We start from the raw sequence: 14,965 nt of genomic DNA, 5'->3' as shown, positions 1-14,965 counted from the left end.
GCTTCCCCTCCTCCTATCCTAACCTTAACCTTTGGTGGGGAATTTGTTTTTATCTGACCCAAGATCATCATCTAGGGGCAACGTCACCCTAAACCCAGGTGCAGTCCACACTCTAATGTTATGGATACACACTGATAACAATAGTTTAGCTGGTCACAATGTGATAATAACATTTTACATGCAGCAAAATAAAACGACTAAGAAAGATTTGTGTGGTTAAAGAGTGATGTTTAGTACACATAGTAATGTGGCGTTGTCTGTATCTTTGTTGAGAGATCAGCATCATCTGGTACAACAGACAGAGGAGACACCAACACTGACCTGTGTGGTCACCTGTAGAGCTAGTGAGCTGTAGACCACATTATCATCTGGTTCTGCTGACTACAGAGGAGGAACAGGTAGAGAGGTGAAGAGGGACAGTTCTGTCATGATGGAGATACACTATAAAACACACTTCTCTGTGAAATTAAAAGTGTAGACAGTTATAATTGTGATATGTAACATAAAGGTGATATATTAGGCCTACAGCTATAATGGTGATGTAACCATGACTATATTAACACTGAGGAAACAATCACCTACTGTTGTTTCTGATAACATAATACTAGCTGTGGAGAATCAGTAGAACAGCTTTACCTTGGTCTGTCCTTTTAGTTGGGTCTTGTGCTGGAGGATGACAGTGCTGTATGTGACATCATCATCAGCTTCAGGAAATGGATCCTGTTGGTAGAGAGAGACCCAAATAACAAAAACGTGTTGTTATACTGTTATAGTGTACCTATTGCTTGTTCCAAGACAGAAAGTAATAGTGGAAATACAATTGTTTTCTAAAACAGATGCACATTTGCCAAGGCAGTGACGTTTTATGAGTAACAGCAATAATGTTGTCTACGAGTTGAGATGCTTGTAGCCATATGTTGACATTCTCTGCTGTCCTGAACTGATCAGGCATCGCAGTGCTGTATATCACATCATGGCGTCTCTCTGGGTTTGGCCTCTGAGAAATGGACAGCACAGAAGATAAACACATGGCTTGGCACATGGCACATGCATTGGAAGAGACCCGGAACTTCAGATGCTCAACTCACTTCGCTCACCCTATAGGGGGAGATCAACCATTTCCAGGCCCAGGGACATGGACTAGTCTGTGGCAACCTAAATGCCAGAACTAGACAAAAACCTGACACCCTCAGCACTCAGTCTGTCGGACAATGGGAATGTACATAGTCAATGGTAGGTTTCGAGGGGACTCCTACGGTATTTACACCTATAGCTCATCTCTTTGCAGTAGTGCCTATCAGATCACAGCAAAAACACACTATACTCGAACAGGGCTGAGCTCAATCATGAGGCCTCAAAGCCAAAGGACCTGAATAATATTAAGAAATACTATAAATGGAAGGAAAGTATTGTGGAAATCTACCATAAAACAATTAGGCAAGACAAATTCAATCCCTTCTCAACAATTTCCTGGACAAAAATACACTACAGAACAAGAATGTACCGAGCAAATGTCAAATTGGCTTTTTACCAAATTACGGTAAGACAGACAACGTATTTACCCAGTACACCCTAATCGACAAACAAACAAACCAAAACAAAGGCAAATTCTTCTTCAAATTCTTGTTGGTTTCAAAAAAGCTCTTAATCAATTTGGCATGAGGGTCTGCTGTACAAATTGAAGGAAAGTGGTGTTGCGTGAAAAAAAATGACGTAAAATCCATGTACAAAAAAACACCCATTTCTTCCACAGGGCCGGGGGGGGGTGAGACAGGGATACAGCTTAAGCCCCACCCTCTGCTAACATATATATCAACGAATTGGCGAGGGCACGAGAACAGTCTGCAGCACCCGGACTCACTCTACTTGAATCTGAAGTCAAATGTCTACTGTTTGCTGATTATCTGGTGCTTCTGTCCTCAAACACGGAGGGCCTACAGCAGCACCTAGATCTTCTGCACACATTCTGTCAGACGTGGGCCCTGATAATAAATCTCAGTAAGACGACAAATAATGGAGTTCCAAAAAAAGTCTGGTTGACAGGACAACAAATACAAATTCCATCTAGACACCGTTGCCCTAGAGCACACAAACTATACATACCTTGGCCTAAACATCAGCACCACAGTAACTTCCAGAAAGCTGTTAACGATCTAAGAGACAAGGCAAGAAGGGCCTTCTATTCCATCAAAAGGAACATAAAATTAGACATACCAATTAGGATCTAGCTAAAAGTACTTGAATCAGTTATAGAGCCTTTCGTGGTTGTAAATTCTGGGGTCTGCTCACCAACCGAAAATTCACACAATGGGACAGACCTCAGATTGAGACTGCATGCAGAATATTGCAAGAATATATTCTGTGTACAATGCAAAACCCCAAATGCTGAGCAGAATTAGGCCGATACAGCTAATTATCAAAATCCAGAAAAGAGACAATAAATTCTACAACTACCTAAAAGGAAGCGATTCCCAAACCTTCCGTAACAAAGCCATCAGCTACAGAAATATTTGACAATGTACAGACTCAGTGAGCAAAGCCTTGCTATTGGGAAAGGCCGCTAAAGGCAGACCTGGCTCTCAAGACAAGACGGGCCATGTGCACACTGCCCACAAAATGAGATGGAAACTGAGCTGCATTTCCTAACCTCCTGCCAAATGTATGACCATATTAGAGACACATATTTCCCTCAGGTTACATAGATACACAAATAATTTATTTTGTTTGTTTTGTTTGATAAGCTGCCATATCTACTGGGTGAAAAACCAGTGTGCCATCACAGCGGCAACATTTGTGACCTGTTGCCGCAAGAAAAGGTCAAACTGTGAAGAACAAACACCATATTTATGTTTATTTATTTTCCATTTTTTACTTCGTTACAACACTGTATATTGCCACCACATGACATTTGAAATGTCTTTATTCTTTTGGAACTTCTGTTAATGTAACGTTTACTGTAATTTATATTGTTTATTTCACTTTTGTTTATTATCTATTTCATTTACTTTGGCATTGCTAACATATGTTTCCCATTTCAATAAAGCCCTTTGAATTGAATTGAGAGAGAGAGAGAAAGAGAGAGAGAGAGAGAGAGTGAGAGAGAGAGAGAGAGAGAGAGAGAGAGAGAGAGAGAGAGAGAGAGAGAGAGAGAACCCCAGCTCACACTTCAGAGATGGAGGAGAAAGAGAGAGAGAGAGAGAGAGAGAGAGAGAGAGAGAGAGAAAGAAAGAAAGAAAGAGAGAGAAAGAGAGAGAGAGGAGAGAGAGAGAGAGAGAGAGAGAGAGAGAGAGAACCCCAGCTCACACTTCAGAGATGGAGGAGAAAGAGAGAGAGAGAGAGAGAGAGAAAGAAAGAGAGAGAAAGAGAGAGAGAGAGAGAGAGAGAGAGAGAGAGAAAGAAAGAAAGAAAGAGAGAGAGAGAGAGAGAGAGAGAGAGAGAGAAAGAAAGAAAGAAAGAGAGAGAGAGAGAGAGAGAGAGAGAGAGAGAAAGAAAGAAAGAAAGAAAGAGAGAGAGAGAGAGAGAACCCCAGCTCACTGCGAAGATGGAGTGATTGGTACTAGTCCAAGATCACCACAGACCAAAACCAGGTTTATTCAGTTTGTACCTGCGGTGCTGTTTCTCTGGTGTGGGTCACTGTGCTGTATGTAATGTCCTGCTCAGGGTCAGCAGACTGCAAAGAAATAAATTGCAAAGAGAAACAGGACTTGTCTATTTACCACCTAAACCACAGTTTGTTTCCAATGATATGATGCAGTCAGGTGTATATTTAGTGAACTGACAGTATTCACAACATTTTTCAACATCTTGAGCACCATAAGAGCTTGGGTTCAGTTAGAATATGGGACCTTTTATGTCAACTCATTGATAATCAACTGAAGAAGTAACGCTGGAGTCAAATGGTAGATGATCCCAAATCAAGAACAGAAAAGCAGATGGTTGAAAATAATCAAATTAAAGAAGTGTATCCTACCACTGAGTTGTTAGTTGTCTGGTCCTTGGACTTATTGTCCTCTGGAATAAAGAGAGGGAGATGTCAGTAACTTCTGAGTTTGTTATAGTACAATAATACCTCTGAATGGATTTCTAAAAGACAATTCCTCCAAATATTTTCTGTCATTCAAGATGAATCACAGGTGAGAAATATACTGTTGGTCACAATATCATTACATTTAGTATTTTCTAAGCTATTGTCCATTTTATATTCACATAAAATGACTACTTACTATGCCTTCTCCACATCTTCCATGTTACTAGGATACCAGCTGTCACCACCACCAACATGCCCAGATAGATGAGTAGGACTTTCACGGACCTGATGACAACTTGAATTACTAATACAATTAAAATAGATCATTATAAATTGATCATTTGTGAAAAGGTAACAACTTGTATGATAAGTGGAACAATTATTTATCTATTCACATGTGTGGAAGTTGACCATGCAAATGAAGAGATGATATGATTATTATTGAGATTATTACTATACAAATAATGTTGTTTTTTGTGTGCAACTTGTCCTTGTACATGAGTGAGTATAACACAATAATGCTGCTACTTTTCACAAGGCAACCACAGAGATGTTCTACCCAGGAGGAAGTGATAACAGTCTCTATATGCATTTAGGGAGGGTGTTTGGTTAGCATTAACTGTTGTAGTGTATGATGGAATTGTAATGTTTCTCTGAGTTCATATTATCTAACAACATGTGGGATAAAACATCTGAAGGAGTGATAATAACCTCTGGTGGACTTCCTCCATGTTCCCCTCAGCTCCTTGACTTGTGTTGTCAGTCTGAACAGGCTCAGCAGTTGGAGAGGCAGAGGGTTGTTGAGGGGCTGGATCTTGGGTTGCTGTGAGGTAAAACAACAATATCATCAATGAAGTTAATGGTAAACCAGATAGTCAGGTTGTATAGCAACATCACATTCATAGTTCATATTACAATTAGTTCCAGATGATACCAGTGGATAAAACAAAGTGAATCATATTGATCATAAAGTATGTGATTGATCTACTAACTTGAGGTCATCTTAGAGGTTCTCTGTGTTGCAGTTTGTTGACTGACAGTGATGTGAACAGGCATCTCTAGTTCTCCAACTCTACACCAATACCAGTCAGTGTTCTCCATCTTCAGTCCACTCATAGTGACTGTTAAGACTGTTCTGTTGTTGGCATCACTAGTCCGCGTTAATGTCACTGATGTTCCATTTAAAGTCCCAGAAAACCTACTCACACAATCACCACCCATCTTGCACCACTTCATATCTCCAGAATTACTATAGTAGCAACGGACAGTGACACTCTCTCCTTCTACTCCAGTCACTTCCTGTTGATCCACATAGAGTTCTGGAGTACCTGAACACAGAGGTACAGACACCATAGAAAGACCTCACCAGCAGACCTTTATTTCTAGTAGGTGTATGACCTTTACACATAGTGTTACTAGGTGATATGGTGCTGCTTGTGGTAGACAACGTTGAAAGACACAATGCAGACAGCAGACTTGAAACAAAGTTTACACCAACATCTACATATAGAAAACATAAAATAGACTTATACAGTGGGGCAATAAAGTATTTAGTCAGCCACCAATTGTGTAACTTCTCCCACTTTAAAAAGATGAGAGAGGCCTGTAATTTTCATCATAGGTACACTTCAACTATGACAGACAAAATGAGAAAAAAAATGCAGAAAATCACATTGTAGGATTTTTAATGAATTTATTTGCAAATTATGGTGGAATATAAGTATTTGGTCAATAACAAAAGTTTATCTCAATACTTTGTTATATACCCTTTATTGGCAATGACAGAGGTCAAACGTTTTCTGTCTTCACGAGGTTTTCACACACTGTTGCTGGTATTTTGGCCCATTCCTCCATGCAGATCTCCTCTAGAGCAGTGATGTTTTGGGGCTGTTGCTGGGCAACACGTACTTTCAACTCCCTCCAAAGATTTTCCATGGGGTTGAGATCTGGAGACTGGCTAGGCCACTCCAGGACCTTGAAATGCTTCTTACGAAGCCACTCCTTCGTTGCCCGAGCAGTGTGTTTGGGATCATTGTCATGCTGAAAGACCCAGCCACATTTCATCTTCAATGCCCTTGCTGATGGAAGGAGGTTTTCTACACCAATACTCAAAATCTCACGATACGTGGCCCCCATTCATTCTTTCCTTTACACGGATCAGTCGTCCTGGTCCCTTTGCAGAAAAACAGCCCCAAAGCATGATGTTTCCACCCCCATGCTTCACAGTAGGAATGGTGTTCTTTGGATGCAACTCAGCATTCTTTGTCCTCCAAACACGACGAGTTGAGTTTTTACCAAAAAGTTATATTTTGGTTTCATCTGACCATATTACATTTTCCCAATCTTCTTCTGGATCATCCAAATGCTCTCTAGCAAACTTCAGACGGGCCCGGACATGTACTGGCTTAAGCAGGGGGACACGTCTGGCACTGCAGGATTTGAGTCCCTGGCGGCGTAGTGTGTTACTGATGGTAGGCTTTGTTAGTGGAGTTTGGAGTGTGACTGTTTGAGGTTGTGGACAGGTGTATTTTATACTGATAACAAGTTCAAACAGGTGTCATTAATACAGGTAACGAGTGGAGGACAGAGGAGCCTCTCAAAGAAGAAGTTACAGGTCTGTGAGAGCCAACAATCTTGCTTGTTTGTAGGTGACCTAATACTTATTTTCCACCATAATTTGCAAATAAATTCATTAAAAATCCTACAATGTGATTTTCTGGATTTTTTTCCTCATTTTGTCTGTCATAGTTGAAGTGTACCTACGATGAAAATTACAGGCCTCTCATCTTTTTAAGTGGGAGAACTTGCACAATTGGTGGCTGACTAAATGTTTTTTTGCCCCACTGTACCGACATTCCTCAGGTCAACTTGAACAATAATGGTAATACCAGATACCAGACAAGGAACTTGTTACAAGGAAATGAAACGAGAACACCAGTCATGTAGTTTGTGAAAGCTGGTATTTTCGGAGAGTCTGATCCTTACTGAGAACTACCTATTCTACTTTACTGAATTGTAAGAGTTGCAGGGATCTTACCTGGAGTGACAGACAGGTAGAGCAGTTGTATCATGCTATCTGTTCCTCCATTGATCTCCACAACACACCTGTAAATATTAGAGTCGTCTGGCTCCAGATCAGTCATGATCACAGTGAAGACTTTCTGGGTGATGTCATCAGAGATTGACGCCCTATCAGTGCTCTTAGGATGGTCAGTGCGTACTACAGAGGAGCAATGAGTCCAACCATACCCTTTACACCAGTACTTCACGTGGTGTATGTAATACTGATCATAGCTACATGGGATGGTGATGGAGCCTCCTGACTGCACAGACACATGCCTCGCTGTGGACACATCAACACAAAACACATTTAGGTTTGAATACAATACAATCTGCACTGCAGAAAACAAAATCCCATTGCTTGTAAACTATAAAACAGCTTTTTAATGATTGAGATTAATTACACAGTGTTTACGGTGAATTGACCCACTGGATTTCAGCCCTTCATATAAACATATTTCACATACCTGCTGAGACTCTGTGGAAGAGGATGAAGAGGAGGAGGGGGAAGGAGAGATGGTTAGCCATGTGAGGGTTTCAGTCTGCATGTAATATTAAATTGTACCTGAGCACAAATGTGTATCAAGGACCAAGGCACCAGCCAGAATGACTCTACTTCCTAATGTTAGTACACTGTCTGTAACTCTCTTCCTGCTTCTGTTTGTGTGTACATTCCCCCTTCAGTGGCAGACAGCAACTATTGCATCATATGGACTAATTTAACCTAAAACTAAACCTAAAATATATTTCAGCTTTCTCTAAGGGTTTTGGGACCAAGAGTCACTACTATCCTCATACTACTCTCTACTGGAACATAGGTCACTAATGATTACAAAGATTTGATAATTGGGCAACATGCACCATATTTCCATTGGCAAAATTCTATATTTCACTATATATGAAACTATATGATAAATGTCATGCATATGCTAAAACATGTAGTGATGGGTACTAGACCAAGACCTCCATAGACTCTCACTTTAAACCAGGTTCATGGTTCAGGGTCCTCTGGACCACAACCCAGTCTGATGTGGTTTTACATTCCACAAGAACAGACTCTTTCTCTCTCCCCATATATACAGGAAATGAACCCTGGTCATGTACGGCCCACAGATGTCCTCCAAGTGAAGGTGGTAAAGTTAGCTCATGAAGCTGCATTACTAGAATGCTGCAATTTTCAGCTAAACTCATTCTATGATGTCACGTTCTGTTTTTGGCTCCAACACAGCAAACCACTTCAGATACATCAGAATTGAACTCTCAAACCCACAGACCACAGTACTCACATTATGTTATGAGAAATTATCTTGAGAATAATAAAATGTATTTGAAAATGTTTATTACAGTTAATTACTTTGGTACTATTTTTACACTTGTGGAAACATTTCACAACTTTTAGTACAAAACAGATCCTCAAAAAGGACAGACAAAATCACTCAGTAACTTTTTCCACCAAACCTAATCAGTATTTAATCTATAAACACCTTTCATATAAAGTAATTGCCCCTCACAATGCAATGCTCACAATACTTTACATATGATTCTCTTCTCACTTGTTGAAATACATTTGACCATGAGGTAATCCAACCATGCTTAATGGTTAATCACTTAACCGTTTGGTAAACATATCGTTTTTAAACTGGTTTGTCTACTATATATGGATTTTGAGAAATACATAAATAAAATATGTTTGTAAAGTATAAACATCTAAATGACATGTATAATACATGAAGCCAAGAGTGTGCAAAGCTGGCCTCAAGTTAAAGGGTGGCTACATTGAAGAATCTAAAATATAGTTTGATTTGTTTAACACTTTTTTGGTTACTAAATTATTCCATGTGTGTTATTTCATAGTTTTGATGTCTTCACTAATATTCTACAATGTAGAAAATAGTAAAAATAAAGAACAACTCTTGAATGAGTAGGTGTTGTAAGAACATGGACCGGTAGTGTATGGAAATAAGGTAAACCTGTTTGTTTTGTCGTAATGGGGTAGTGTGTGTAGATTGATTAGGTTTGTTTGTATCTCATCCATTTTAGAATAAGGCTGTGACATAACAAAATGTGGAAAAAGGGAAGGGGTGTGAATACTTTCTGAATCCACTGTACATTCTATTGTTGGCTCCAACACAGCAAACTATTTATGATAAATCAATTTCACACTCAAACTCACTGAGCACAACATCTAGTGACAAATTATCTTGAGAACAATAAAATGTCTTTAAAATGTTTTATTAGCAAAGCCTTTATATATCCATTAAAGCTGGAGAAGGTAAAGACAGAATAGTTCTCCAAGGCTCTGATTAAACAAGTGGAGGATTTGTTACAGAAAACCAGACAACCAAATATCAACTTTGAAACAACTCAAGAACTCAGGATTCATAAATGAACCAAAAACATTTAGATGTAACCTTGTCTTGTGTGTGTTTGCGGTTTGGTTTTACTATCCTTGTGGGTAAAACAAGAACCATTTAGACAAGTCAAAATTCAAAAGCAAATCAAATCAAACGTATTGGTCACATACACATGTTGAGCAGATGTTATTGCAGGTGTAGCGAAATGCTTGTGCTTCTAGCTCCGACAGTGCAGTAATATCTCAGAAGTAATGTTGAACAGTTTCACAACATACACACAAAATACACATTAATGTAAGTAAGGAATGGATTAAGAATGTATATACATATATGTTAGAGCGACATTGGACTAAGATACAGTGGAATAGTATAGAATACAGTATATACATGTGAGATGGTGATGCACCAAATGGACAAGTTGGGACATTTCTCCGGTCCCCACAAGGAAACATTATATTTAGCCTGAGGGGTTAGGTTTAGGGTTATGGTTACAATTAGGGTTAAGGTTAGAATCAGAATTAGGGTTTAGGGTTATGGTTACAATTAGGGTTACGGTTAGAATCATAATTAGGGTTTAGGGTTATGGTTACAATTAGGGTTACGGTTAGAATCATAATTAGGGTTTAGGGTTATGGTTACAATTAGGGTTAAGGTTAGAATCAGAATTAGGGTTTAGGGTTATGGTTACAATTAGGGTTACGGTTAGAATCCGAATTAGGGTTTAGGGTTATGGTTACAATTAGGGTTACGGTTAGAATCAGAATTAGGGTTTAGGGTTATGGTTACAATTAGGGTTACGGTTAGAATCAGAATTAGGGTTTAGGGTTATGGTTACAATTAGGGTTACGGTTAGAATCATAATTAGGGTTTAGGGTTATGGTTACAATTAGGGTTACGGTTAGAATCATAATTAGGGTTTAGGGTTATGGTTACAATTAGGGTTACGGTTAGAATCAGAATTAGGGTTTAGGGTTAGGGTTACAATTAGGGTTAAGGTTAGAATCAGAATTAGGGTTTAGGGTTATGGTTACAATTAGGGTTAAGGTTAGAATCAGAATTAGGGTTTAGGGTTATGGTTACAATTAGGGTTACGGTTAGAATCATAATTAGGGTTTAGGGTTAGGGTTACAATTAGGGTTACGGTTAGAATCATAATTAGGGTTAGGGGAAACAGGATTTTGAATTGGCATACATTTTTTGGTCCCCACAAAGATTGTAAAACCTACATGTGTGTGTGTTTTATCCTGAAGAAAGCTAAACATGTTTGTGTACCTGCCCCCCTCAGTGGAAGATAGCAACTATTGCATTATGTAGACTAGTTTAACCCAAAACTCATAGTCACTACAATGTATTTCAGCTTCCAGCTTTCTCCAAGGGCTCTTAGGGATCAAGAGTCACTGTTACCCTCTGCTGAAAAATAGGTCACTAGTGATTACACAAAGAAATGTATAGAATTAAGAGCACATGAGCTACAGAGATGGAGTGATGACATCCTTCCACTTAGAGATCAACCCTGGTCATAGACGCAGCTCAAAACCACAGATGTCCTCCAACCTAAACTGTTAAAGTTAGCTCAGGAAGCTGCTGTACCACAAGGCTGCAGGTTTCTGGTAAACTAAGTCATGCCATGACATCTTGTTAAACACTTGTTGTCTCCAACAAAGCAAATAACTTCGATACATCAGAATTTCAGATTTTCATTCACGGAATTTCACAGAATTTGGTGACAGATGATCTTGAGAACAGTAAAACATGTTTATTAGCAAGTAAATTAAATATTCAATTAAATGTGGAGAAGGTGAAGAAGATAAAGATATATACCGCAATGAAAAATGTGGAACTGCTAAATAAATCTAGCTTCTACTCTTCCTGTTTCACCTCAGAGTCGGGTTGCCCTGAACTTCACCACAGCAATGACGTTGCACAGGATGAAGAGCACTGCAGTAACAGTTTTTGGAAGGTAGAAGAGTGTTCTCTCCCATCTGTAGAAGAACAACACTGCTTTCAGGACATGATACTCTGCAAATGTCAATCAGACATGTATAATTTAAGAATGAGGCATTCAGGGGACATATCTCTTTTGTATGTGATTTTAAAACAACATAATTCATTAATCCAATAATTGACATTGAAATAAATTACCTTTTTGCTTGTTGAGTACCGGTTAAAGAGGTGGTAGTGTACACTTACCCCTGGGCTACATGGTGTGTGTTGTTGACTGGGGCCTGAGAGGTGGAAGAGGAGACAGCAGGATCTGCAGTTGTGGGCGAGGTCAGAGAGATGTCTTGAGTGGTCTGTTTGTCTGTCAAGGTGCAACAGTTTCCGTATGTAATTTATTAGTGTCTAAGTGATACAATTTCAGCGTGAGATGGTAATGCTTTAAATTAACTAAATTAATTCAGTTGGATTCTGTGAATTTGAATGACCCATTCCACTATTTTTGGTTATAACTGGTCTCTCATTACTTACTAATGATGGTGTCAGTCTGTGTTGTGGTCAGTTGATTAACAGTGGAGATGATGATGGTGGAAGAGGGGGTAGGGGTGATGGTGGAGGCAGGTGTGGTACTCTGTGTTGTGGTCAGTTGATTGACAGTGATGTGAACAGGCATCTGTAGGTCTCCTCTGGAACACCAGTACCAGCCAGTATCTCCCATATTCAATCCATTCAGAGTCACTGTTAAAATGTGTCTGTTGTTGTGATCAATGGTCTGCTGTGATGTCACTGATGTTCCATCTAAAATCCCTGAATATCTCCCCACCAAGGGGACATAGTAGATACCCATCTTACACCACAACCACTTCTTAACCACAGTGTTACTATAGTAACAACGGACAGTGGCACTCCCTCCTTCTACTCCAGAAACTTCCTGTTGGTCCACATAGAGTTCTGGTGTACCTGAACACAGAGGTGCAGACACAAATTCACCAAGGGAGAAGTAACACGTCATATCATAAATCCACTTCAATCAGTGTAGATGAAGAAGAGGTGACAGGTTAAAGGATTTTTAAGCCTTGACACAATTGAGACATGGATTTGTATGGGCAGGACAAAAGCTTTAAGTGCTTTTGAAAACGGTATGGTAGTAGGTGCCAGGTGCACTGGTTTGAGTGTGTCAAGAACTCCAACGCTGCTGGGATTTTCACACTCAACAGTTTTCTTGTGTATCAAGAATTGTCCACTACCCAAAGGTTATTCAGCTAACTTGACAGAACTGTGGAAAGCATATGAGTCAACATGGGCCAGCATCTCTCTGGAACGCTCAATATTAGGAAGGTGTCCCTAATGTTTTGTGCACTCAGTGTATACAAACACTAGATTGATGATGCTATGTATTGGCCAATGAGAGGCTTTGAAGGACCTGTCTGCCATATTGGTACTCTTCAGAAGGAGTGGTCTTCAACAGGAATGACGGGAATTGGACATTATTTCAACTTAACGTTTCAAAGATAATTAATGCATGTATTTAAAAACAAACTCCAGCTATGTTTTAACATTTCCTGTTGAGTAATAAAATCCCATGTGCACTTAAGGGTAAAAAAAATGTTTTGATGAGTTGGTCTGATGGGAATCCGTGATGTCATCGGCCTCACCCTTGTGGGAACAATAGAGGAATGATGGACAACAAATAGAGGAAAGGTCCATCCCCCACTTGTGCCATGTCATGAGGATACCTAGACCACCTATTGAGATGTGATAAATGAGGTGAAAATGTGACACCTTCAATCAATTACCCCATCAGAAACCAAAATACACAGTTGAAGTTGTAGGTTTACCTTTGCCAAATACATTTATACTCAGTTTTTCACAATTCCTGACATTTAATCCTAGTAAAAATTCCCTGTTAGGTCAGTTAGGATCACCACTTTATTTTAAGAATGTGAAATGTCTGAATAATAGTAGAGATAATTATTTATTAGAGCTTTTATTCCTTTCGTCACATTCCTAGTGGAAAATAAGTTTACATGCACTCAATTAGTATTTGGTAGCATTGCCTTTAAATTGTTTAACTTGGGTCAAACGTTTCATGTAGCCTTCCACAAGATTCCCACAATAAGTTGGGTGAATTTTTGCCCATCCCTACTGACAGATCTGGTGTAACTGAGTCAGGTTTGTAGGCCGCCTTGCTTGCACACACTTTTTCAGTTCTGCCCACAAATGTTCTATAGGATTAATGGGATTTGTGATGGCCACTCCAATACCTTGACTTTGTTGTCCTTAAGCCATTTTGCCACAACTATGGAAGTATGCTTGGGGTTATTGTCCATTTGGAAGACCCATTTGTGTCCAAGATTTAACTTCCTGACTGATGTCTTGAGATGTTGCTTCAATATAACCACATCATTTTCATACCTCATGATGCCATCTATTTTGTGAAGTGCACCAGTCCCTTCTGCAGCAAAGCACCCACACAACATGATGCTTCCACCACCATGCTTCACGGTTGGGATGGTGTTCTTCAGCTTGCAAGCATCCCCCTTTTTCCACCAAACATAACGATGGTCGTTATGGCCAAACAGTTCTATTTTTGTTTCATAAGACCAGAGGACATTTCTCCAAAAAGTACGATCTTTGTCCCCATGTGCAGTTGCCAACCATAGTCTGGCTTTTTTGTGGCAATTTAGGAGCAGAGGCTTCTACCTTGCTGAGTGGCCTTTCAGGTTATGTCGATATAGGACTTGTTTTACTGTGGAAATAGATACTTTTGTACCTGTTTCCTCCATCTTCACAAGGTCCTTTGCTGTTGTTCTGGGATAGATTTTTACTTTTCGCACCATAGTACGTTCATCTCTAGGAGACAGAACGCGTCTCCTTACTGAGCGTTATGATGGATGTGTGGTCCCATGGTTTTTATACTTGCGTACTATTGTTTGTACAGATTAATGTGGTACCTTCAGGCATTTAGAAATTGCTCCTAAGGAAGAATCAGACTTGTGGAGGTCTTGGCTGATTTCTTTAGATTTTCCCATGATGTCAAGCAAAGAGGCACAGAGTTTGAAGGTAGGCCTTGAAATACATCCACAGGTACACCTCCAATTGACTCAGATGATGTCAATTAGCCTATCTGATGTTTCTAAAGCCATGACAAAATGTTCTGGAATTTTCCAAGCTGTTTAAAGGCACAGTCAACTTAGTGTATGTAAACTTCTGACTCACTGGAATTGTGATACAGTGAATTATAAGTGAAATAATCTGTCTGTAAACAATTGTTGGAAAAATTACTTGCGTCATGCACAAAGTAGAAATCCTAACCGACTTGCCAAAACTATAGTTTGTTAACAAGAAATGTGTTGAGTGGTCGAAAACGAGTTTTAATTACTTAAGTGTATATAAACTTCCAACTTCAACTTCTAAGCTTGTTTTTCTCCAATGTTTGTAAACATTGTAAATGTAAACTAACACTGTATAGCCTCAAAACATGCTTAAAACTATAATTTTAATATCTTGGATGGTCACTCCATAGCTCTGAGTGGTTACATTTATCCAGGCTCATCCCTCATTAGCTGTTCTTGGTAGAGAGCTT

At 39.4% G+C, this 14,965-nt stretch overlaps 1 protein-coding gene and 1 long non-coding RNA gene across 2 annotated transcripts; both read right to left on the bottom strand.

The window, feature by feature from the left end:
- Positions 1 to 197: 197 nt before the first annotated feature.
- Positions 198 to 7,695, bottom strand: LOC110531148 (uncharacterized). Its single transcript, XM_090243203.1, has 9 exons — positions 7,555 to 7,695; positions 7,065 to 7,370; positions 5,020 to 5,355; positions 4,739 to 4,850; positions 4,224 to 4,312; positions 3,971 to 4,011; positions 3,605 to 3,670; positions 637 to 720; positions 198 to 381 (listed from the first exon to the last, which is right to left on the bottom strand). Exons 1-9 carry the CDS (start codon positions 7,613 to 7,615, stop codon positions 283 to 285), a joined length of 1,194 nt encoding a protein of 397 aa, XP_090099329.1. The 5' UTR covers positions 7,616 to 7,695; the 3' UTR covers positions 198 to 282.
- A 3,480-nt stretch (positions 7,696 to 11,175) lies between these two features.
- Positions 11,176 to 11,743, bottom strand: LOC149985677 (uncharacterized). Its single transcript, XR_016497749.1, has 2 exons — positions 11,632 to 11,743; positions 11,176 to 11,423 (listed from the first exon to the last, which is right to left on the bottom strand). It is a non-coding gene; the product is annotated as an uncharacterized LOC149985677 (long non-coding RNA).
- Between the last annotated feature and the right edge of the window lie 3,222 nt (positions 11,744 to 14,965).

This window comes from Oncorhynchus mykiss, chromosome 1 (assembly GCF_057628025.1).
Source record: "Oncorhynchus mykiss isolate SJ-2025 chromosome 1, ASM5762802v1, whole genome shotgun sequence".
NCBI lineage: Eukaryota > Metazoa > Chordata > Actinopteri > Salmoniformes > Salmonidae > Oncorhynchus > Oncorhynchus mykiss.
Note: the sequence above shows the minus strand (reverse complement) of the source record. Positions and strands in the feature narration are given on the sequence as shown.